Source organism: Anser brachyrhynchus (genome assembly GCF_964034855.1).
Source record: "Anser brachyrhynchus genome assembly, chromosome: 11".
Lineage (NCBI taxonomy): Eukaryota > Metazoa > Chordata > Aves > Anseriformes > Anatidae > Anser > Anser brachyrhynchus.
In genome coordinates this window covers 18,502,556-18,528,231 of record NC_137706.1, presented here as the reverse complement: position 1 = coordinate 18,528,231, position 25,676 = coordinate 18,502,556, and the positions used below count along the sequence as shown (strand labels likewise).

At 37.9% G+C, this 25,676-nt stretch overlaps 1 protein-coding gene across 3 annotated transcripts in view; it reads right to left on the bottom strand.

The window, feature by feature from the left end:
* The window catches only part of LRRC28 (leucine rich repeat containing 28), a 53,295-nt gene that overhangs the window by 24,250 nt on the left and 3,369 nt on the right, over positions 1-25,676 (bottom strand). The window contains exons 3-5 of one of the 3 annotated variants that reach the window (XM_080607258.1): positions 22,342-22,382; positions 19,660-19,697; positions 18,765-18,902 (exon numbers count right to left, since the gene is read on the bottom strand). The exons of 1 other annotated variant lie outside the window; for it this stretch is intronic. In XM_080607258.1, coding sequence (XP_080463384.1) covers positions 18,765-18,902; positions 19,660-19,697; positions 22,342-22,382 — 217 coding nt within the window. Of the gene's footprint in view, positions 1-403; positions 448-18,764; positions 18,903-19,659; positions 19,698-22,341; positions 22,383-25,676 lie in introns of those variants that run through there. One more of the 3 variants, XM_080607260.1, reaches the window with a different exon arrangement.

Below are 25,676 nucleotides of genomic sequence, written 5' to 3'. Positions count from 1 at the left end.
AAAACAAACAAACAACTGATTCAGGTGGCTCAAATGCCAGTTTTTAATATTAATTCCCATCGTTTTATCCAAAGAAAAAAAGTCCATCTGGAAGTAACCAGATTATACAACATAGAATAATTGCCATTGCCAAAGGCAATTCAAACTTCTTTAACCTTCTGAGGGTATAGGCCTCACCAGCTGCATAACTCAAAAATAACTAGCAGTTTTCTTTACATTTCAAGAGCAGTCCCACCTCTCCCTGATGGGCCATAACCCAAAACTTCATTCAAAGATATATGAAACACATACACAATTGTATCGGAGTGAATGGAAGGCAAGGATTTACTTTAAATCAAACACCATCCGAGCCTTTCAATCCAAGTCAAGGAAAAAAGGGGAGAGGAAAGGGCTACAGACCTACCTGCATGAGTATGCACCTCAAAGCAGGATATTAAGAGAAAGCAGAGAACCTACAAGGAATGGAAAAAGGGACTCATCAGCAAAGAGCTGCCACTTAGAGGTCAGACTGCAGAAATTAAATGAAAACTGCCAGGAGACCAGGAAAATGGGAACTCACAGAGAAAATTAAGAACAAACAAAAGGTTTCTCAGTAAGAACAGCAGAGCAAGAAACCAAGAACTGGTGTCAACAAGGGGTAAAAATTAGGAGAACAGACCCAATATTAAATTAGCTTTTTGAATCATCTTTTTCCTATAAGAATAATGCTTTGTATGAGGACAGAGACAGCATACCTCATGGGAACAAGGACAAAGTACTGAAAATTACCACATCCATTGCTAAAATGAAATGAAGCTGCTCAGAAAATTTCCACCACAGAAAACTGAAAAAATGGGTTATATATCAAAACTGCAAGCTCAGGAACGAGTATTCTTAATGAATAAGACATTTTCTGGGACAGTAGCCTACGGCTGGAGAACAAACATACAACGTGTGTTCAAGGAAGCCCTGTTAACATAACTCGGTGCTCGTCAGCATCTTACTGTAAGGGCAAAGAGCAACCAGGAGTAACCAGTGCCGGGAACACGAGCAGGAAGCAGAATAAAATGCAACACAGATCTTTTCAAATGTAAATCAAGGTATTCTGGCTTATCTTTCTCTGATGAATTTTCTTAGTTAGCACATGACTAACTAAGAAATGGATGGAGAAACACTACCAGTGGCGGTGCTCCTTGAGGAGCTACTTTGTTTAAAAAATCCATTTTCTGCCTTGATAAGTAATAGTTAAGTTTTGCTTGGTGATGACAAACATTTTAAGCATTGCTATCATGACAGATAATCAAATTACCATTCAGAAAGAAAAGCAAGAACATTTAACTTCAGTGACTGAAATGGAACAAAAAATACCTGCTTCAAACAGCAACAGAAGAGAGGGACTGGGTACACTGGTTCACCACATAAGGGTCATGAGCCAGCAGTGAATATAACTCTGATGCTTCCTAGATATAGCCAGCATTTTCTTAGGAGCAAGCAACCGTGTTAATACACCTTTGCACTGTTAGCATCCGTGGCCTTGCTATTACCATATGAACATTTCCATCTGGCACGCTGCTACAAAGGAGCCTAGCATGAGGTGATCCTCTCTCGTCTGCCACCCGCTCTGCAGCCCCAGCAGCATGCTGCTGTTCCACGGCTGCAGTGCCCTGTATAAAAGTCTTCGCTATATACGGTCAGTCATTTTTTTCCAGCTTTTGGTACCCAGGGGGTACAATTCTTGCAAATCCTTACAGAATGGAGCACAGGGAGGACTGGCTGCAAACACGAAGCGCTGGATTTCATGCACGCAGTGATCCCTTTCTGTCCTGGGTTCCAAACAAAGCGGTGGATTGTCTCAGAAAAGAAATATGAGGTGCTAAGAGTGGCTACCATCCTTCTTACAAAAAAAAAATCTGATTTTCATCACCTTTCATGAACCTCAATGCAAAATGCATTTTCCTATCAGACCATACAATGGTGAGTGAAAGATGTCTGAAGTCTTTTATACTTTCAAAGGTTATTACCAGTTCCATCTGAAAAAAATGCAAGTCTCTATGCATGCCTGTTAATTTTAAATGTGTTTCTATTATCAGTTTAAAACTGTATTGAACAGGAAACACAAGTTTAAGTTTAAATCACTAAGAGCTTGAGGGAAAGGATATTTTAGATCCACTCTGGGATGTCTCAGGAGAACTTAAATAGTTTTTAAGATGGTTAAACCAAATTAAATAGACTATTATATATTACATTAACTGTCCTACCAAGTAGCTCACATTTCACGGCCTATAAAAATGAAATCCTCTTGCATTAATTGGTGCTTATGATAGACCTGTGCCATCTTCAAACAAGGAAGTTTGACCATAACTGAAAATTGGGATCATTAAAGATGGAGACAGGGAGAAGCAAAAATAATCACATACACATTTTGACACTGCTGCATGAAGAGCTTTTACTGTATCGTTAGTGAGAGAGCTTGAGAAGTGTGAGAAGTGTTGTTTCCTCATGCCTAACAAACCTGAACACGATTTATTCCTCCTGCCCGTTACTGATGCAGGCTATTTGCTCTGTAGTTTAAAAAACAAAACAAAGAGCAACTGGAAGATGTATTGGGATAGTGCTGCAACTATTTCATGAATAACCTGTCTTTTAAACAAGGTGCTGAATATGCGTTAAAACCCATAAAAATTATATGGCAAAGAGCCTCTATCCCAGCCTATCAAGCTGAAATCCATCACTTTTAAGAAAAACTTAGTCCCATTTCACACAAACATCCTGACTGGAGAGAAGGAAAAATTTTCTGGGGCAGGATTGTCTTTGTGAATGAAGACAGCCATTAATGTCTCGAAGATGTGCCCAATTGTCAGTTTCACCTACCTCAGCCATAAACAATATTGACATCCTCAAAAACATTTCAGCACCAGACACAACTCAAAACCAAGCAAAAAATATATACTTTGAACATACCCACATAGCATCTCTTATCCAAAATGTCACTGCTAAATGTCCCAGTAAATGCCGATGTAGTACTGAACCTTATCATGTACCGTTGTTCACAAGCAAAGGTGGGAAGAGTGGCATTCCACAGTCGAACCTCACAAAACATTAACTTTCGTTCCACAAAATGGCTGAAAAAAACATGAAGCATGAGGGTGTCTTTCAGTCAAACCATTTGAAAGGTCCCCACCTTTTAGCACAATTAAACTTCAACTGGCCACCTTCTCTATTTCACGAGCTCTCCTCAGCATCATCCCTGCAGCAGCAGGCAGAGCGCCCAGCTCCAGGGCGGTTATTGGGCTGCCTCCTGCATCTCCCTCAACGTGCAGGCATCGCACCTAAGCCTACGCAGGTCTCTGTGATCCTCTGCGGGAAATCACCCACACAAGTGAATCAATTCTCCAGCGAAGACAAATCTTCTGAGGCAGTAAATGACTAGAGGAGACATACTGTTAGGATTCAGCACGATGCCAACGGAAGCAGCTACAGGAGTGAGGTCTACGCATTCGCTCAAACTCTTTAAAACAGATGCCTCGCCAAGTCTCCTTATATAAGATAATATTATTTTTAAACTGTTATTCTTAAACTGCGATTTATGCAAGGTTACAAGCAGGTTAGGAATTCTGTTTTATTTCATAATTTGATAGTCTCAGTAAGTTAATCAGACAATAAAATTACCAGAAATTAACATATGTGAGAAGAGCGGAAAAGGATGGTCGCAGGGCAAGAGGGATAAGGAAGGAAAAAGGTTTAGAGCAATGAGTAACAAGCCATCCAAAATAACAGGAGTAAGAAAAAAAAGTTGTTTATGCACAAAGGTAACTCAAGGCCACAAAATGATCAGCTTGCCCTTTTTTCCCCTCAGAAAACACCCTATTTTGTGCTAGTGTACTCTACCTAGTACTTTACTACCCCACAGCAAAGTACTGCTCTTACACAAACAAGTAAGAAATGCAAAGTTATTTTACTGTCTTTTTTTCCCAAATTTTGGATAGAGGAGCTGACACAGAGTGACAAGAGAACGATACTTGGTCAAGTATACTACATGAAAAATTCTGTTAGCTCCTTACGAAAAAAGTCCCATTTAGGAAGTGATTTTTTTTTTGCCATCGTCTTCCCTTTCAAGAACAGCTGTTTACCTTTCCCTGGGTGTTCCTGGTGGTACGAACATAAACAAATTTGCTATGAATAAAGCATGAGATCTATTATGCTTCTCTTGTTTTGTTTCTGCCTTATCTTTATTGGTGCACATCATCTACAACTCACCGTGTACTAAGGTCAATACACTGAAAGAGGGAAGAAATGCTTTCCAGAAGGACTTAGTGAATAAAATGAAGAGCTAATGATTTCAACTGAGATGCTGTCCAGATAGAGATGGCTACTTCAGTAACATGCTTTGATTATGTACAACAAACCACTAATCACCTAAAGACAAGGCAAACCAAATGAGCATCCTAAAAAGAGATTAAGGAGAGAGATTAAGGATAGTTCAGGAAGCCACAGAGACAGACCAGTCCTAGCCATAAATTCCATGACAGCTTTTTCCGTTCTTCTTCTTCAGAGGGAAGACTTCAAGACTGGCGTCTCTGACAGAGTATAGAAGATCCTGACCCGTTACTACTTCAGTGTCTAAATAATCCAAACAAAGACCTATCTGTTGTGACCGTTGCTATCATCCGTTTCCAACCATCTGAACACAGACATCTTTCCTTTTCCTAAGGTTGTGGTTTTTCACCACCCCCTCCAGGAAATAGCTGAATGCATAACAAAAGCAATAGGTCCAGGTTAGATTTTCGTCTTTCAGTGGAAAACTATCACACTGCATCAAACCAAATTAAGCCCACTCCTTTATCTTACTCTTGGGAGATGTCAAAGCAGCCTCTTCCCCAAAGGTAAACCTTAGTCTCCATAACAACGAAAAACGAACCACAAGTTTGACTGGGAAGAGGGAAAGGAAAAGAATCAAAGGAAGTTCTTCAGTTTGTAACCACTATTACAGCAGAGAAGTCACCAAGTTTGTTTTCCAAAGGAATAGTAATGTATGGGATTGCCTTAACTCGAGTCCCATGCAAACCAGAGTTCTTCTAGTCCACTTCACAGCAGAAACTTCAACAGGAGAGCACTTACTGCAAATTGCAACAGTCATTATAGGAGAGGGACTGGCTGAACATCCACAGGGAAGTCCTGCTGTCATAGAGGTGCAACTTTCTTACAGGAGAACTCTGGATCCTGAAGCCCTTGTCTGGCAGCAGCTCCTCCTGCTCCTCCCAGCTCTGAGGCCACCTTGCAGACCGGCTGACATGGGCAGGCAGGAGAGCTGCTACAGGGAAAACGGTACGGACTCACTACTAACAGTTTCTAACTAGGATGGGTACCAAATAAGACATCTGATTTCAAACACAAAGACATGTTCTGATTTTCAAAGTGATGAGAGAAATTGCAAGCCTTATTTTAATCAGTGAAAGCTCGTACTGCTAGGCGTTGCACAGCAGCACAAAATAGACAAGGCTTGCAATTACACTCCAAATAACCCCACGCTCAGTCATTCCCAACCTTAGCTACACAAATAAGCAGTCCTAGTCTATAAAGCTCTCAAACATTAAATAATTACCAACCAGAGTATACTTGCAGTTGTTCTGTATAAAAGCCTTCCATAAAGGATGGCAACGTAATGCAGGTTAGGACAATGGTAAGTTAAACATGGCTCTTTATTTTAAATACTAGGGCAATAAAATTAACTTAACAGAAATACAGGTATCAAACTCTGCACGTGTGACATGAGCCACAGGAAAGTTAACCTCATGTCATACCTCCAGTTATACACGTTCTCTTTAAAGGCTCTTCCCATTTACCATTGATGCCCTTACATGACACTTTTTATTTTGCCTCCATTTATTTAACAGACTAGCTAAATAAGAACAAAGATATTGTGAGAAGTTAAATGAAAATACTACTTATCAATGCTACGTATGAGACATTGGCCAGCAAGATCAAAATGAAAATGGATACACGCTAAAGTTCTTCTGTTGCACAGCACTAACAATTTGGTAAGTTCACTTCCAAAGACTGAATGGCTTTTTTCTCCAGGCTTCCCTGACCACTCATGGCCTACCATGCATTTGCTTAATGCACACATAAAATCAACTACCCGTTAATATAGCTCATCACTGTCCCTAAGCTAAGTAATGTAAAAAAAAAGAAAACCAGAATCAAAGGGAAAACTACATATGTAGACAACTTGAAATTTTTTCCCCTTTAGACTTAAGTCTTTACACTTTTAGCATCCAACCCTACAAAAACGACTAAAACTAGGGTTGAGAGCTTATTTTTAAGTCACAAATGTTTACTTCTTACAACATCATCTCAATTTCTTTCAAATTAGTATGAGGTTTTACATGAAATGCGAGTAGCAAATGACTGCGACGATTTCATTTTCTGAAAATTATCCGTTAACTAAATAGCTGAATAGGGTCTGTGAACTAACAGCTACTGAATTTTGTGAGCAAGCCTCAGCCATGTGCTGTCACAGCAGATGCACGCTGTTTTAACTTTCACTCATCTTCTTACGGTGGTGAAGGATACAAAGAAGTGCAGTTTTTCACCACTTATTTATAAACCACATTGGCAAAGACATTAAGCATGGGCATAACCCTACTGAAAAGCTGGCTATGCTTGTATGGCTCACTTGGCCTTTGCTTAGGACCCTCCTGCAGTAGGTCAGAGCAGCAAAACCAAGTTGGAGCCCTCTGGCAGTGCTGTACACTGAACGCAATATGGCATTTCTCATGTCAACCTGCACCTCGCCCATCAGTTACTGTTACCATATCCTTTTTCTTACACTTACAAAGCAATGAAGAAATTCAGAGGAAGACGACCCACAGTTCAGTATCTGTTCAGAGCTGAAGTTCTCTAAAAGCCTGACTAAATGCCATTGAGCATATTGTGTGCATTAAAGAAGTTTTCTTTCTACAGAAACACACACACGCCATTGAAGCATCCTTCTCAGCACACATCCAGCTCTCAAAATCTTGGAGGTTAAGTCTCAGCCTTGTCAGTACACATCTGTCTTCACCCCTACGAATGGCTATTGGCAAATGTTTATGAGACAGGCGCTGAGCACCTTAAAAACCCCTTTCAGTTCAGTTTCACTGAACAGATCTAAAAGGCAGAGTCTTAAAAGTATTTTTAAGAGCATCTGTTATGAAGTTTCTGAAGGAACTTCATATACATCACATATGTCTTCAACCACGCAATCAATAAAGTCAGATCTTTAGTATCAGAGTCATCAGCAGAAGAATTTAGTGCTGACATGAGTTACAAATCAACTTCTGAAATTCCTTTACTTAGGAAGTTAGCCTGGTATTAGGCACAACTTGATCGCTCACCTCCAGATTAATTTCTTGGAATACGTTGACTCTCAATAATAAGCAATTTTTCCAGTAACAGTCACTCAAACAGGAAATACTTCCATTAAGTCCCTTATTCTCCCCCTCACAAAGTAAAGGCAGGCTAACGCATGCGTTGTGCAAGGAGGAGAACCCAGCTCATGCTAGCCTTAAGGTCTGCTGCTCTGAGCATGACTGTGGCCAGCCATAACATGGAAAAAACCTTTTATCAAATTCCACAGAAGCTGTATTGTCATAGATTCAGCATGCTGAGGGAAGAAGTTTCAAAGGGAGGGAAACGATAACTTAAAAAAATTACAGTAACTTACACATTATAATTTTTTTTATCTTTATGCAAGAATTAATTTGAGAAATCCTAACAATTACTTTTTGTTTTTTCATTTAAAAAAAGCACAAAAACAAATAACAGACCCCACAACATCTTAAGACAGATCCAAGCACTCTATCATAATACTCCGTGGTGACTACATAAATTTTCCACAGCACTGGAGACAACTGTACAGGAAGCGAGCCAGCCTAGCAATGAAGCCTCGTATCTCCTCAGTTAGGAAAAATATCAGAGATGCCACCAAGAATTTGGGGGATGGAAATGGATGTACCAGAGCTATCATTGCAATAATGATCTGTAGAGCTTTGGGGTCCACACAGGTATTGCATGAAATTCAAAGAACTAGGAATATTAGTTTTGATAGTTTTTAATGGATTTCCGAATTCATTTATATACAAAATACCTTCAAACACTCAGTGCAAGACTACAACACAGAATTACATACCTACAAAATTAAATTCTTGCTTGCCTGCTTTTTCTACATCTTGGATTCAACTCCACTGGAGTAAAACTGACCAAAGCCAACCAGACAACCTCCATTCCATCTCCTCTGTTACGTAGTCTATAACCTCACACAAAACAAATGCCACAAATGGAATAAATACTGAATTCAAATGTAACCTCGACCACTTTCAAAGCATTTTTCCTGCTCTATATAGCTGTGTCACAGTAAGTCCTCTCCATAAAACTTGAATCCAAGCTTTTAAACAATCAAAACACAAAAACCCAAATAATTTTATTTGACCTTCATTATTTAGATCTGTGTGCCAGGTCTAATCAGTTATCACAAGCACATTCTACTTTTTAAGAGACTGTAGAAACACATTTTCCAAACTAAAAGGAACAGAATGCATTGTTTTGATGGTACAGCCTGAAGCCCTTTATCTGAGTTTTATCAAACTATACTCTATCACTGATCAAAGCAGCAATGACAACTTAATGTTCTGTAAAGTTATATACTGCTGCATAAAACTTCCCACTTTTGCCTTGTGGCCTCCGGCTCAGCATGTCATTGGGAGCATACTCAAAGGTCAAGAGACTTCCAGAAGTCCCCTGTTCTGAAGTGGCAGGTCCAGCAATGGTAACAGTGGAGAGTAGAGCAGGGTAGGTTAATTCCATCAGGATTCTCTTCTCATGTACCCTAGACATTCACATTGTCATTTCTTCTGTCAGATGTTTGATAGATGACTTAGTACGTCACTGAATGAACTACCTGAATGTAGGAGTAGCATTTCCGTATTGACCTATTATGGATTTCATTACCACCTAAAGACACCTCAACTCTTGCGTTAAAATCACGATTTCATTTTAAATTCTTCTCCATTTAATATTTTGCATATGCTGTGTGACTGACAGACTGTTTTTAAAGTTTGGAGGATACAAGGATGTGACATTGTTAATCTGTAATTTAACAATTTACTGAGAAATCTGAGTTTACTAAAAGAATACAATGGGATTTTGTTTAATGAAATGTGTTTAAATGAATTCTACTTGAGACTTACTTAATAAAAAGGCCTCAGCACATGCAACATAACTACCGTATTTCTACAGTTATTTATAAGATCTGACATCTTCATAAAGTTTTAAACTTGAAATCAGTGCTTGTCACAATTACTTAAAGCATTCTCAACATCTTCAAAACCCCAGCCCACCCCCAACAGACAGGAGGAAAACCCCTGGAGAAACAAGGCTTACAGTGACTCGAGAAACCAACGACTGCTGAACAGAAGGCGAGCCAGGATTCAAGAGGCAGAACCAAATCTCCTAACAACAAAGGATCCAGCTAAATCTGCTCCCATACTCTCAGGAATGCACACATCGTCCAAGTACCTCAATGTTACAAGCAGCATTCAGACTCCTTTATCTTGGCACTATTCTTTCAGCTACTACCTAAAAGCCCTTGAGGGGGGCGGCTACAGGGGGGAAGCCCATGGCCCAAAGCTTAGAAAACATACATGTTCCTGCAAAGACTTTGATTTTCACAAGTGGAGTGTTGCAAAGCCAGAAGCACAACAGGCTTGAGAGCACCACTGGTATTAATTAGGTTGGCTCTCCTCTCCTCAGTCCTGATTTCACCTACACCTCACCACGTTTCTTACTAACTGCTTTTCAGAGATGGAAAGGAACCGTTTGGCAGAGGGGAAGCATGGGACTGGTGGGGCCAGATTCTGCGAGTCTGATGCATGATCCTTCGCAGAAGGACCTCAAGTGAAATAGTAAGTAACAAATGGCAACCAATGGACTTTTCTAGGTCTATGAAAACATACACAAACACGAGATTTTGATGCTTCACTGTAAATGAAAATTGATGGTAAACTGGACAACATCAAGTCACAGGAAGTCTTGCACTAATATATTTTTATCTTTTAAAGACACGTTTGCTCTACCAGGAATACAATAAAAAATTTTAATGATTAGGAATCGAATGGTGTCATTTTGAGAGATGTCTCTTTCCAGAGATGTGATGAGACCAAAACTTTCATTAAGATTTGTGACCATTACGAATTATCAGATGAAGCGGGAACCCTTACAGGTCAATCATCCTCCGCCCGTATCAGATGAAGAATTTAAATGTAATTAACATGGTCTGAAATTGTGAGATACTGCACCCTTCTCTCAGACACTCACAAATCTATTTACAAGCTCAGCAATTGCATATGCACGCTCTTCATCTCTTAAATAGTCAAACTCAACCTGACAGAGATATTCCAAATAAAACGATCATCAAAAAAATGTAGTGACCTAAGAAAAAGGTGTGACTCAACACAAATTATCTTGCTAAAATATGCAGAAAAGAAAAAAGTTGAAATCGGTACAATTGTACATTTTGAGCAACTTTCATATATTGTAAAACTAGTATTAGAAAACCCTGATGCTTGATAGAACCTTGGTCTCTACGCTTTTATCACAATAGGATTTAAACCTTCAAGTTATTGACATGAAACCATGACACCAATTTCAATTTATCCTTGATCGTTTTTCATTTTTCCAGACATGAAGTGACCACAGCTTTTTTAAGATCTGTGTTTCATAAAGCTGCAGGTATTTGGAAATGAACTGAGCCACACCAAAATTTCTTTTTTTTCTTATAACTAAATACAACATGGCCATTAAAATAGCTTCATTTCCAAATTTTTTTTTTCAGTATTTTAGCTCAATGACAATAGCAAACGTTAAGTTTGCTAGCCCAGTAACACCCGTACACAAGGCAATATTTGAATACATGATTTAAATGTTACAGTGATGGCTTCTTCCAACTGTTTCTTATTAGTTTCCTGATTAATGAATTACAACACATACACACTTAGCACATGCATTTCTGACAACCTGCTGTGCAACACCATTATAAGCAATACCACAGGCCATTGTTGAAGGAGATGTTTTGGGTATTTTTTTCTCGTTTCTTAACGTCATTTCTGATGCAGTTACGAGAAATATTTCAGTTCCAGTACACCCAATACAAGCCTATCTAGAAGAAGAGTTGGAACAACAAAAAAATATTCTGTATTAGAACAACATTTAAAACTGAAAATATAGCTCTACAATTTTTCTGACCGTATGTTTATACTACTGTTTTTGCTACCAGCATCCAGCAACATTATAAACCTTTCACAGTGCACTAAAAAACATTGTGTAATACTAACAAAGAGGCATTCAAAAGACCCTCAACGAAGGGAAGTTGCACAGAAGTATCAAAAAAATACCTAAGAAGGGGCAAGCAGACAAATAGAGAATAGTGAACAGGTCTGTATGTACAGATGACTCATTCTGACACTACACAGGTCAGGGTATACAGAAAAAGTTCAGTTAATAAAAATTTCCAAGAATTTAATGGATTTTTTTTTAATCTGTCTTCACTTCCCTCCCCATAAATTTAAAGCACTCAGAAGTACTAGTAGTCCTCCTGAGAATTTAAACCAAACCAAATGTTTGAGCAATGCAGACTCTGTTACAAAATCTCACACCACCAACATCCTTCAATTAAATAGGCACCACTGTGTTTGGACATGCATGAAAGCTAATCTGTTAAGGAACACCACTGGTACAATACCCTACCCTGTGCTTTGGTCACCGCTATTTAGGTCACCGAGCCCAACAACAGTCAGTAGCCATCCACACGGCCATTTTGTTCTCAGCTCTTCAGAGATGATTCTCTTCTATCATTTCCTAGCGGAATTTTTTATTAAAAAAAATATCTTTCTTATAGGTTGTCAAGACAGAGCTGTATGGTAGCCTGCAAAATCAAAATTTGTCAAAATCTTTTCCTCCTGGAAAACCAGAGGGTATCTTTAAGACATAATTGGGTATTTTTGTTGCACTTCTACATTAATACAGCATAAATACTGAAACCTTACTAATTCTGATGTTAAAACCATAGTAACAGGCAAGTGTTGCTAAGTTTTACATTGATTTAGTTAAACAAAGTGTTTTTCTTGTTGAACATAACAGCCAGTGTTAATTTCAGTTGGTAAACTGACTCTGGTAAAATATATGCTCTGTTTAATAGACCATTGCTGGATTTAGTTCATCGTATAAAACAATTTGTGCTAAGAAAAATTTTTGTTTTAAATAAAAAATTAAGACATCATCTGCTTCAGCATAAACAATATATTATGATAAGAACTGAGAGAGATTTTTATTTAAGAGCCCATGCTCCTTTAAATAGTCACAGACTTACAAAGTGCAAAGCTCATGTAACCTAATCTATGTTTTCCTCAAATCCCCACAAGTCCATTTACTTAAAAACACCACACTCCTGGATTGGTGCCTGGCGTACCAAACCTGTCCCGTCGTGCATATTTTTATACATGTTACTAAATTAGGAAAGCAGAGTGGACTAAGGTTATGCCAACTCTGAAAAAAGAACAGGGTCTGCATCAGTTTGTGCCTTGGCTTTTAAAGTTCCAATCATTATAAAAAAAATGAGCTTTAATATGTATCAAAGCAACATATCCTAATCAGAGACAGTAATAAAAGCAGAATGGAAATATAGGAGGAAAAAAAACAAATCCACAGATGTATTCTTTCTTCCACCCCCTCATTTTGAAGGTTCTAAAACAAAATATGGAAAACAAGTTTAAAAAGTGAGTTAGACTACATATTTTCATGTCAGGTCCAGAAAAAGAATAGCATTATTGGCATGCTGTAGCCCTGATCAGTGGAAATCTACTGTGAAAAGGGAGGTAGGGAAAGGCATGTAAACATAACTTCTTAATTAAGATTTACTGAAATACCTTATATTGAGCTCTATTCAGAATTACTAAGCCGAGTGTTCAAGAAGTCTTTACCAGTGAAATACTGGTATGAATAGTAAATACAGATATTGTACTTTATGGTGACTTGAAAAAAAAAGAAAAACGAACATGCAGTTCTCACATCTCAAAGCTTCTGGTGCCCCCAACTAGCAAAGCATATTGCTAAGTCTGTTTTGCTTCTCAATTATCAACTAACATAACACTCCTAGAGTTACTTTATAAACTTGTAGAGCAGTAATCAACAATTATAGTTTGATTTATAATTTTAATAGTGACTGAAGCCTTCCTATCATTACCCCTGAAGTTACCTATCCAAGAGAAAATGGTATTGCATTTAAGTAATATTTTTCCAAGTTCATCTTCATGAACTCTTCCAGCCTTCTAGAAACACAAGCTGTTTCAGTTACAAAAACTATTAAGCCACTACATTTCCTATGAACTTAGAGGGTTATTAGTTAAGGAGAGATAATTACTCATTTCCTAATAACGGGTAGGAAGACTCAGTCCTCCCCAATATTAAATACAACCAACCTCAAAAAGGTGTGGTCTTCACAAATGGAATGGGAACACCCAAGTTCTATTTCTGGCTAACACTGACTCCTGCTGTGGCCTGGAGCAAATCACTTCTGTTAAAAACACTTTTTTCCATCTGTAAAATGAGGATAACACTCCCTTATCAGCTTCACAGGATCTTTCTCAAATGCTTTGAAGTTTTATAAGTCTACAAATGTATTTTAATGAGGCTTAAACCGACTTTATTTCTAAAACAATTTGCCTTAAAGAAAAAGGATTTGAACAGAAATGAAGACTATATATATATTTCTAACCTCCCCTAAATATTTTTGCAGTCTGCACTTGAAAAATACCAAAGGCATACAAATAAATTTTCCTTCAAATTCAACCTAAACGAAGCAAAATGGCAACAAGTGGATGCAATATGCAGAAATCTCAGGAGAACACAGAAATGTCAGCTTGAAATGGAAGCAACGTGTTTCCTTATACGGGGAAGAAAGGGCATCTGCTAAACCTGCATTTGAGTCCTGCAGAGATCTGTACCTCCCTGCAGCCACAACCGCTAGTGCTCCCTTGTCACCTGCACTTTCACTCTGCAGATCGAAGAAATAGCATCACACAGATTATGTAAAATTTGCTATTATTTGACTGTATTTTATTATTTTTTTTGCCTGATCAATGTACTCAGCTCGCAGCATTTAAGAGTTGTTCCCTGACAACAAACACAAATGGAAACTTGGTCTAGCCCATATAAAGACAACTGCTGATACGTGTATTTTTTTCCATCTTAACGGGAATTTTGCCAAAAGATGTGCTGGGATCATAAACCATACCCTATTCTTTGTTTAATTACTTAGCTTTTGCTCTTGACTTGGCAAAACATTAAGCTTTTCATTTTAGTAAATCTATAATTAACTCCAACATGTGCTGAGTAAACATAACCTCATTTTTAATTAAATCTTAGAACAAGATGCTACGACTTGCCATTTCTAAGGAGAAGTGTTTGTCAAGCAATATGCAATCAAAAGCCTAATCCTTGTCAAACACAAAACTTAAGTCCAACCCCGTATAACCCACCTTCTTTTCAGTTATCTGTTGTTCAAACATGCATTCACCAGCTACAGGACCAAAACGTAAACCTGAAGAACCATCAATTCACATCAAAAGTTTCTGAGGCTAAAGTAAAGCCAAGTGTGAATGGAATCACACCAAAACTGAGATAACTTTAACTTCGGGACTCCTCAATAATCTTTGTTCCAGTACAACTTATTGGATTTTTTTTTTTTTTGCAAATGATACAGTACTTCTTACAGAAAAAGGCAAAATAAATATAATTTCTCAAGTATGAAAGGAGTTGAATATGTAATACATACTATATATACACTTCATAAATGTCAGGAAAAAAAGGAGCTAAGAAGTCATTTCTAAGTCAGAAGGTTCAGAAATTTACTTCAGACACATTGAAGTAGGAATAACTACAATTATAAATTAAAATTAAACATCAACTCTCTGAATACAGAGAAATCTTTAAAAGTCAAGCTACAACAGAAGTTAAGTTACTGTTATAATAAGAAATGACATCAATCCTGATTTACGCTACAACTAAGGCTTTTCAAAAAGGATTTCTGGCATTACACATTTCCAAATGGTCCTCAAGAATTTAGATGAGTTAAGTGCTATAGTTACATAGTAGAAGGCTTCACAGAAGTTTACTTGATGTTCAAGAGTTACAGATTCAAGCACCATATAACAGAATTAATAAATTGTTTGAGACACGCTACTAGATTTACAGTTTACAGAGCAAAAAAATGCTCAGCGTTTTAATGAAAAAAGCACTCAGGAGAATTTCAATTTCAACATGCTTATTCTGGACCTTTTTTTCTATTTGCTGTTCAACAAGTTCAGCTCCATCATCTTTCAAAATTCTCACACCACTGTGTAGATGTGTGAGGAAAGCCACATGGTTTCGGTGGTTGTATGCAATTCAACAAGGTGCTTGCTCTGCGACCAAAGTGCATGATGTTATCACGGGGTGACACTGATTTGGTAGTGTTTGCTGAGCACAAAGGTAGGATTATTATTTACACTACAGGAGTGCTACAGTATAGAAGGTGCTTTCTCATCTCCAAGCAACACCGTTTCCATGCTTCATCACACGCCTTTCTCCCCCATCAGTCTCAAGCGGTCTGACTTCTTGAGGAAACCAAGGCTAATGCATTCATACTGCCTGCATGTATTTTCGTCATTCTCCCCCACATCCTCTCTCAAAATAAGTTCTTCAAACTAGTTGGACAGACATGACCAAACCCGAGAAAGAACAGAGGTCTTCAAGTTACTCAATTCCAACAAGCTGTACGAAAACAGGTACATTAAGACTAAAATCTTCGTGCCCATCACATTGAAGGTAGCCTGCAGTACAGACTCACCCTTTATTAGACTCTGAAGGATGCCCACGATTGCCTGTTTCAACTGTTTTAAAATTCAAGCTATGCTGAATTTCTATAAAGAAACAAATACTAACAATGAATGTTAACAGCACAATTGAGGAACAGAAACATTAAAACAAGATAATAAATCAACATGTGCTATTAGCTTCATTGTTCTTCCGTTCTTACTCACAACTAATGACGACGAAAGAAACCATTCTTCAAAATATCAAGTGCAATAGCAGAGTGCCCTAAGTGTCTGAACACCACTGACCATCCAACCGTTCCATGGATGTATTGAAGAGATTTAGTTGTATCCTTATGTTTAGATTTAGTTGTATCCTTAATCAGCTGCTACAAAGAGGGGGCACCATCTTTTTAAATATCCAGGTAGTTTCAACAAAAACTGAGGGTACTTGGAACACCAGGCACTGGGACAGGAAAGACGAGAGGAATGACAGGTCAACAACTCCCAAGTAAGCTTTTTATGGGATGACATCACTGTGCTGCAGGTTGGCCTAGCCGGTTACCCAAGGTGAACAGTGATCAGCCTCTCTTAACTGGATCCTCTGCTGTGATAAAGGATTCACTGCCACTTGTGTGGTATCTGTGCAGGACTAAGTCTGAGGTAAAATAATGGTCACAGGTTTTGACAAGTTACTTCCACAAGTAACCTTCAGGAAAAGGCAATGGTCATTTCTTTAATGCAGCTTTTTAAACCCTGCACCATTTGCATTTGTAGAAACTCAATTATATCTTTAGTGGTAACTTACTGTTTTATGAATCACTAAGAGGAACGAAGGGCTGTTTTTGCCTAACAAAGTGTTGCAATGCCCTATCTGCTGTAAAGAACGCAGTTAGCAACAACCCAGTAAAATCACAAAGTACAGTGAAATCACACCTCATCTGGCTTTATTAGCTTTGCTAGTTTTCCTGACAGAATGCTATTTAACACTCTATTATAAAGATTAATGCTACCAATATAACTGAGAACAATTCACCAAAACTCACTATTTTGCTCTATTTTTCAATTGCTGGATATTAGTGGCATTTTCAAACTTGAGTAGACATTTCATAAAGTCATCTTTAAAACCCTCACAATCTAAGTAAAACTAAGAAAACATACATGAAAGCCCTCTTCAGGAAGTGTTATGTTTAGGAAACGCTCAATGCAGTAGATTAGCTGGGCAAACTCTCCCGCGTAAGTGAAAGATTAATCTTGCCTGGACTGATAACACGTAAGCTGTATGACATCCAGCCACGTTGACAGTGACAGCATCTGAACAGACAGAAGCAGTCATGATAGAAGTGATGGCAAATGTATACATCAACGGTACTCTACCAGCACAACAAAGACCAGACATCCCTAGGTTCTCCAATTTAAAAGTAGCTACAGAAGTATTATTTCTAAACACGAAAAATTTTCACACACCCAAAACGAAATGCGCTTAGTGACGATGCTCAGTACCAAATCTCGTGTAAACTTCAGGGGAAATTTAATGCAGCTTTTCTACGCGGCCGATACCAGTTCCTAATCAAATGTGGTAGACTTGAAATCAACTCTTTAGTAATGTAAATTATCCTTTTGAAAGTAGTCTTTTTTGGAACCTTTTTAAGTTAATGTGTGAAGTTTTGCAGCAAATGTGTCACTTTTTCTTTGAACAAGTCTTTCTTTCATGGTACAGCACCATAAGGTAAATTATCTTTGAGGAACACAAAGCGCACTCAAGTCACTCCTTTCTTTTGAATGTAGGACATCTTAAAATTGATGGAAATTTTACTGGCCTTGGGTCATAACGTTTAACAGGTTTATCTAATTTCATTCCAGAGCATTTATATAGTCTTTTTTCCTTAATCACAATTATTCTTTGACTTGTTCTACAAAGCTTATTATGCCTAGAAAAGTAGAAGGAAATGACAGCTAGATTTCTGCAACCACGACTTCAAGGAACCGCTGCAGAATATTTCTTGAGAATAAGCCATGTGAACTTAGAAACACATGAAAGTCACATTGAAAAATTTAGTTAAAATTCGAGCCAAAAGCTAGTCCTGTTGGACTAAGTTACACAATTTTTTGCTTTATTTTTTGAAATAATGACCTTGTATTTTATCATCTCTACAGATCAGAAAACTCAAATATCCCACAGCAAGATTAAAAATAAAACAATGAAAAAAAAATTTTTAAATCATTGTCATCTTATCTGGAAAGATAAAGGGGAGATGGAAGAAGAGGAATCAGTTACTTCTGCTTATCGAAGTATTTAGGAGGCAAAAAAATAATTCAAAATCTGCCTGTGGCCAACTCTTTCTGACTTTGTGTCACATTAACTTTGAATAAATTTTGCTTTTTTATTATAAACTAGCAAGACCAACATTTGTTATCTACTGTCACAGTGAGGTGGAACTGCCATAGGCAAAGCTACTAGACACATGTCTTTGCAGAAGAAGTATGAGGCTGTTTGGCTTAAAAGACAGAAGGAGGACTGGAATACTTCATATTCTGTAAAATCAGAAGAAACCTCATTTTATCATAATGACATTTCTCATTAGCATCTTGTGTCTTCTTGAAGAAATTCAATGTTTTCTTGTTACAACAGCAAACACTGCTATACAAATACTTTTTCTTTTTTCCCCCTTCAGAAACATTTTTCAGGACTTTACCTCAAGTCCATACAGCATGTCTTACTATTTTTTAAGTATAATACTTGGCACAATAAAGTACAACAGCAATCCCTGCCTTCTCTTTAAACCCAAGTTGTACCATGCTTCAGCTCTAAGACCTGAATAAACCTAGAGCAGATCACTGTGCAAATTAAGTTCAAACGGATTTTGTCATTGCTCTAATCCCTCACGCATTTGTACTTACCTGCAGGTAAATATTTCAGCTGGTTGTTAGCCAAGCGAAGATGACGTAAAGATCTCAGGCGACCAATCTCTGGACACACAATTTCGAGGGCATTATCGCTTAGGTCCAGAAACTGCAGTTTAACGAGGGAGCCAATGGCTTGTGAGAGAACAGATTAAAACGTGAATGTGACCCAACAGTAATGGTAACATCTTAATAGGACTATGAGGGGATAAAAAGCCACAGTACCTAACACCTAAGTCTGAGCAGATTTTGATGCATTAAAGCCAGTCTGACAACTGAATGACATAGTTGGTGGAAATGCTCACCTGTCTAACAAACAGCAGTGGTGGCAATGAGATGGGGAGAAAGAAACAAAGGGATGTACGCAGAATACTCCCAATTTTAGATTTTCACCAGATGATTCTGCTCTGAAATATTTTTTCCATTCCTTGCCTTTGAGTCTATCCAATCTACATATTCAGACAGAGCTGCAAGTGCTTTCCTGAGGATAGACACAAAGCTCTACTGTTAGTGCAAGGAAGGAAAGCCAGTACAAAGTCTGGATACTTTAGGTTTCAAAACAATCAAGACCTAAAGCAGCAGATTATTCTGGATGGCTCAAAGCAGAAGATGCTCTGGATTTTAATTTCTGTAGATAAGTGCCATTAGCCTTTTCAGTTTCTTCAATTAGAACTGAAGCAAATAGCCTTTAAATGCATTTGAAAATTCATTAAAAGAAGGTAATAAAACATAAACAAGGATATTATCAAGCAAGGGCTACAATGGTATGTTTTGTATGAAAAAATCTTTAAAGTTTTATGGGAAAATAAAGGAAAAATAGGCCTCATCAAAGAAGGAAAATGAATATTTTATGATTCCTGCCACTTATTGTGTGAGCTGGTAGATTACTTACCTTCAGGTACAACAACTATGTTATTTGAATGAAGGTACCTGGGGGGAGGAGAAAAAAGCAGAGGATACCACCTGTTACCCTCAAGGACTTCTGCTACATAATCAGTTTGCAAAATATCAAATTTCAGACTGAAAGAGCGCCCTCGAAACCTCTATATAACCACAAATGCTGTGGAAAATATATGAACTGGCAACTGCCAAGTATTTAAGTTTCACTTAGACTATTAAATGATTAACATAAAAATAAAGCAATAACAATTATTTAAAACAAAACATTCACAGTTAGAATAATGGGCTTGAGTTTTGAGAGCCATAAGAAAAAAGAAAAATACAGCACAAAGAATAACCACAATGGACCATACTCGATCACCAGGTTATCCCACACCAAAAATAGAGTAAAACAAGAAAAAACTCAAACCCACACAAGAAATACCAATTACAAACGTTCCTCCCTGTACATGAAAAAAAATCTTGCACCGTAGTGGCCTGATGAAACATACACCATCTATTCACCTCAATTGGGCATTTCAAATCTAGAGTACATTTTTCCAGATGAAAGCCTTATCTTACCATTGTCACTTACGTAGCTACTGAAGGGTGACCAGAGCTCTCATTAAGAATACTCAGCACCCTCTGCTGGAGCTCTTCCAGCACTACTAGTAACTTAAAAACTACATTATTTCACATATTTTCGTTTTCATGTCTAAAATCAGCATTGCTGCAAACGAATGGATGGGTTGTGTGGAAAATAACAGCAACAATTTTCAAGTATTGATATATATATATATATATTTGTGAAGAAATACTGAATGCTCAGTGCTGAGTTGCTTAAGGCACACAAAGGGGTTTGTTTGCACAACACATTTTTTTCCATTCCATTCAAACAGCATTTCCAAGAGCAGGATCTTGTCTTTTCAGGGAGACAGAGGCAGAACAAGGAAAAAGACATATGAACATCTAAACTGCATGTTGCACCCGAGCTTTCTTTTTCTTTAAAAATTGCAGACATTCAAAGTTTCCTAAAAATGTAGGAAACATGGGGATAGCTGATAGGTTTGTTTGGAGAAATCCTTACATATAACCTCAGGATGAGAATTCTCCTACTCATTTTAGCTGCAGCTCCTAAAAAATACTTGTGACTATTTCATTCAGGCAAGTTAAAAGATGTATATTATGAGGATTTACAAGTAACCCAGAGTGACAGACACAATACACATAGAAGCAAACAATAGCGAAGTTCTTAAAAACATACAGTAAATTCCTGAACATGTAACTGATTTTCTTTTTCCTGAAAGTTACATTTGTCTGTAACAGATTAACAAATCATTTTTTTAAATGAAATGTTGCTTTTGTGGTCTCTTCCTTTCTCTAACAACACAGAGCTCTTACTGACTGATGTGAAATTGACACGTACTGTTAGAGCTACACAAATCATGGGCTCACTACAGTTCTCTGTAGGCCACTATAATGCATGGGATAATGGTCATACACCTAAGCTTGCTGAACCCCAAATTATTAGGTCGGACTCCTACAGTTCAGCGTTTCTAAGAGATTATTTTAAGCCATAATTTACACAGGTTTTCGCTAAAGGCTTCATCAGATATCATGGAGATTTCCTGATGCCCTGTGGCAAATCTTTAAATACTAAGCCTATCAAGAACAAAAATATTTATTTCACTGCTTCAGAGCATAAACAGACTCACAAGACTCAGGCATGATGAGACAAGACTGTTTCTTAAGCAAGTTGGAGGCTGCAGTGACCTACGAAACTGCTCAATTATGGTCGTGTGTACCAGAAAGGTGTGGTTTCAAGGGCCAAATTATGATGACAAGATCAGACACCTGAATGCATCAGCCTACTCAGATATACACCTCCTCCTCTTTGGAGCTTTCCCTTAAATAAACAGAATCAGTGGTCCATCAATTACCAACTGAAAGCAAACCAAATGAGTTATCAGGGGATGTCCCTTTTAACCTCCCAATGCTATTATGCAAAGAAATCACAGCCTGACAAGAAAAGAAAAGTGGGAGGGAACAAATTGTTGGCTCAGGGCTTACAACTTCAAATTAATTGCCAAAATAAAACAGTTCATATGACACCCATTCTTTGGGCAGGATTGGATAAACTATTCTGCCTACAGCCATCAATAAGTAGTTACTACCCCTGCTTGCTCATTTCTGCTCCTATTTGACAAACTCTGACTAGGTTCCAATACAAAAAAAGTCTACAATCAGCAAATCCAGAGTGATAATACCCCTAGTAGCTGAAAATGATCAACTAGGGGTGTGCTGGAGGCAGTAACTTGTTGCTCTGGTGCTGTCACAAGCACATGGCCATTGTTTTTGGAGGTTCAGTGCTTTATCAGGGTCACAACACTCTGCACGGGAGCTGAGCTGGGGGTAGGCTTTTTTCTTCCCTTAACAGCATAGACATTTGCATAACAATTCTTGTTATACAACAAACTAGAAACTATAAAAAAAATAATACATGACTGAGTACATCTGGATGTACCCATTTAAAAAAAAAAGTAGAAAACCAACACAAAATGACCCTTTCTTGCCCTCCAAGAAAATCCTTCACACTTAAGAGGCAGGTTATCTACAAGCAATACATTATGCAATTATTTTAAGCTAAGACGGATCAGCATAATAAAAATATATCAGAACTCCTACACAAACTCACAATTCCACGAGGTTTGGAAGCTTCTGTGCAAGGTTTTCTGGCTGAAAAAGAGTTAGAGAGTTTTTAGGTTTTAAAACAAAGAACAGACATATTGAGTACCCAGCTCATTTTAATAACCACACTAAAACATGTTAGCAGCTAGTCAGAGAAAAGCTGCAATGAGGAGCTGGCATACAATACCCTACCTCCACACCCCCACATACTCTCCATCAGTGCAATCTGGGTTATGTCAAGGGCGAGCAATTTATTCCTGAAACTGAACTACAGCCTAGAGGTGAAATTCACATGCCCTCAAGCAAATGGTAGGCAGCCTTCTGGGGCTGAAAAGATGGAACACAAAACCTCACTTTTGAAAATATATTAAAATGAATTAGCTGAGGCTGAGAGACTGATAAAAAGCCATAAGCTTTACAGACTAAGTGGAACAGGAACTGTACAAGATATCTAACCATAACGTATTTTGTTTTGTAAGGCTGACAAACTTGTGTACCTTGATCAATAACCACCAAGCCAGAAGTGCTGAATCCAACGAAGCAGATTTCCATATTGACATGTTAAAATGCATATCGTTTTCCAACTGCTGATGCCTAGCTGCAGTTCTGCTCCCTGATGGCTCTAATAACCAGGAACATATACCACAAAATGGGCTTGCCAAGTTCCAAATGTCACGTTGGTAATGGCACTTAACATTACCCTGGGTTAAGACAGTTTCATTGCTTAAAAAAATGCACGTCAAACAGATTTTATCTGAACAAGACCACTTTTTACATTATCCATATATGCGCAAATTTTAAAAGCAGCTTGATCAAATGGTCAGTTTCCTTTCAGAGGGACCCAGCAACTTGCACGGTCATGTAAATTTAATCTGTACTATTACCTAAAATACTTAACTTTGTATTTATAAATCTATTATGAAGAAACACCAACCTGATAAAGTAATGTCATGATATTCTTACATAACAGAAATGCCACATCCTAGATCTGAGTACAAAAAATGATTTATTTTTAACTAGGGAGCCACAAATGTTGGCTCCGTAATAAATATATCAGTTGGTATCAAGACTCAAGAAACAGGCTACAACTAATCAGCTGTTGCCACCTACTGGCATGTTGGCTGCAGTACACTTACCTTCAGCACATAATTTGGTACAGCTTAATCTGAGGAAAACATCAAAGGCTGCAACATGCTTTAGCACAAAAATGAATCAAAACTTGAAATTAAAAATGAAGGAATATGAAAAAATGCTCTTTCATTCTAAACCCTTTATTAGATTAAGACCACTAATCTGAAATACAAACTATTTTCACGTGGTACATGAGGTTTATACTTTTATTTTTAACTGCTTCATTCTCTAAGACAGACAAACTCAAGAGAAACAATTTGACAGTTTGGGAAATCTATCACAGAAATTCTGCTCATCTTCTTGAGTATGGCAAAACCAACTGCTATGAATCAAATTCATTCAGTATGACATCCCACAATAACATTAAGATGAAAAAGAACTATTCATGATCCGTCTACCAAGGAGTAAAAGTCAGCGACGTACAGACTGCGGTCTGCCGGTGACACAACAACAAATACCAACGATAAATGAATAATCACTTCTGCCACCACTTTAGGGAAGCTTGCCTCATCCTTGCAGGATATATTTCAGCAAGTGAACCTGCTGATTCGTCTCAACAGGACAGCATTGCACTTTCTGAGTCAGTAAATTAAGAACAACTGTTGTTCGATACAGCTAGATCATGCTTCTGACAGTGCCATGAAGGCCAACTCTTATCTCCTTGTTATAGATGGGGAAACAGGATCACTGGAAGGCTAATGGTATCAGTCTAGCATTAAAAGAGGAGTAGCAGTAAGACTTGACGTGGGGATGCAGGTGTGCTGTACAGCTTCCCGATCCACTACATCGGTCCTCTATCATTTTATCTTGCCAATGAAGACAAAGTTATTCTTAGGCAAGGTGTATGCAAATTTTGACAGCGTAACTACTCCAGACATTTTCATCCAAATCATCTGTCAAGGACTAGAGCAATTTTGGAAGAGAAAAGAGGAGCAAAGCTTCCTTTAGTCAATGTTTTTCAACTCAAAATCAGCTGGTAAGACAGAAGGAAGCACCGCCTCCAAGAAATGCAGCAAAGGTTTTGTTTTGATGATTGTTCATAATCTAAGCAGAAGTATTTATTGATAAGCTAATGCTGATCTCACACAAACTGAGAAGCACAAGGCTCAAAGAGACATTACAACTACACTTCTGAGACAGGATCACCCTTCAAAGAAATTGGTACGTTTTCTCTTTTAAAGTCTCCAGTGAAAGGAATACTGCTTCCCTTAATAACCTTTTACAGTCTGCAGCTCTTCTCAAATGAGTTTTTTTTCCTCCCTGTGTAACTAACTACTACTATACTGAACTTGCGAGTACTACTTGTCCTACCAGCAACGGACATAAAATAATAAAATTTCATTATGAAAGCACTGCTTCATAAAAAACTGATGACCTCTGTTCTCACCCTTCCTCCAATTCCATTTTTAACTCCGTCTTTTCTTTTCACAAGAGGAATTAACCTAAATCTCTCAATCTTCTCCTCACAGACTCTGTTCTCTAAAAATCCCTTGTTGCTCCTTTCTTCTTTCTGATTTACCTAGGTCTTCCGTAAGTATGAAGCCCCAGACTACAATCCTTGCTCAAGCTCATGCTTTAATAGTGTCCAAGGATGATCTTCTGCTTTTAATGGAGATTGTGAAACTTCCTACGCACAAAAAGATACCTGCCTTATTTTGTAACATGCTGCTGATTTGATCTATTTTGGTCCACTCCAACTGAACAATCACTGAATTTGAGCATCAAAGCAGAAATGTTTGTAACATCAGGTTAATTTTGAAAGCAGTTTTAACCATGAAATGCTATATGCCCATTATATCATTAAGCAGAGGACATTCCCGAGAAGTGCCAGAATAATTTCCTATAGTACATGCAAAAACAAGTGACTTTCAGGATGAAGTTAAGTTATAAAATCTTCAGAATCCTTTCAACTCTTGCCATATGAAGCAAAACCTTTATTAAGGAATTCTAATGTGTCATTGTCCAAGCTTTAAAAAAAATACTCCTTAGGGCAAGTACAGGACTTCTTCCAGGAAGCACTGAGAAACATACAATTTTAGTGAATTTTAAGTAGTCGGGCCCTCCAAACCCTGCCCTGGTTATTAAATTAACTACCCTACCATGGAGGAGCCCAAGGAAAAAAGAAATTGAATTACTTTGAAAGTTCAGTGTATTGACAGTGCCAAGTTTTGAGTCTCTCTAGAGTTCTGCCAGCTCAGAACAGCTCACATA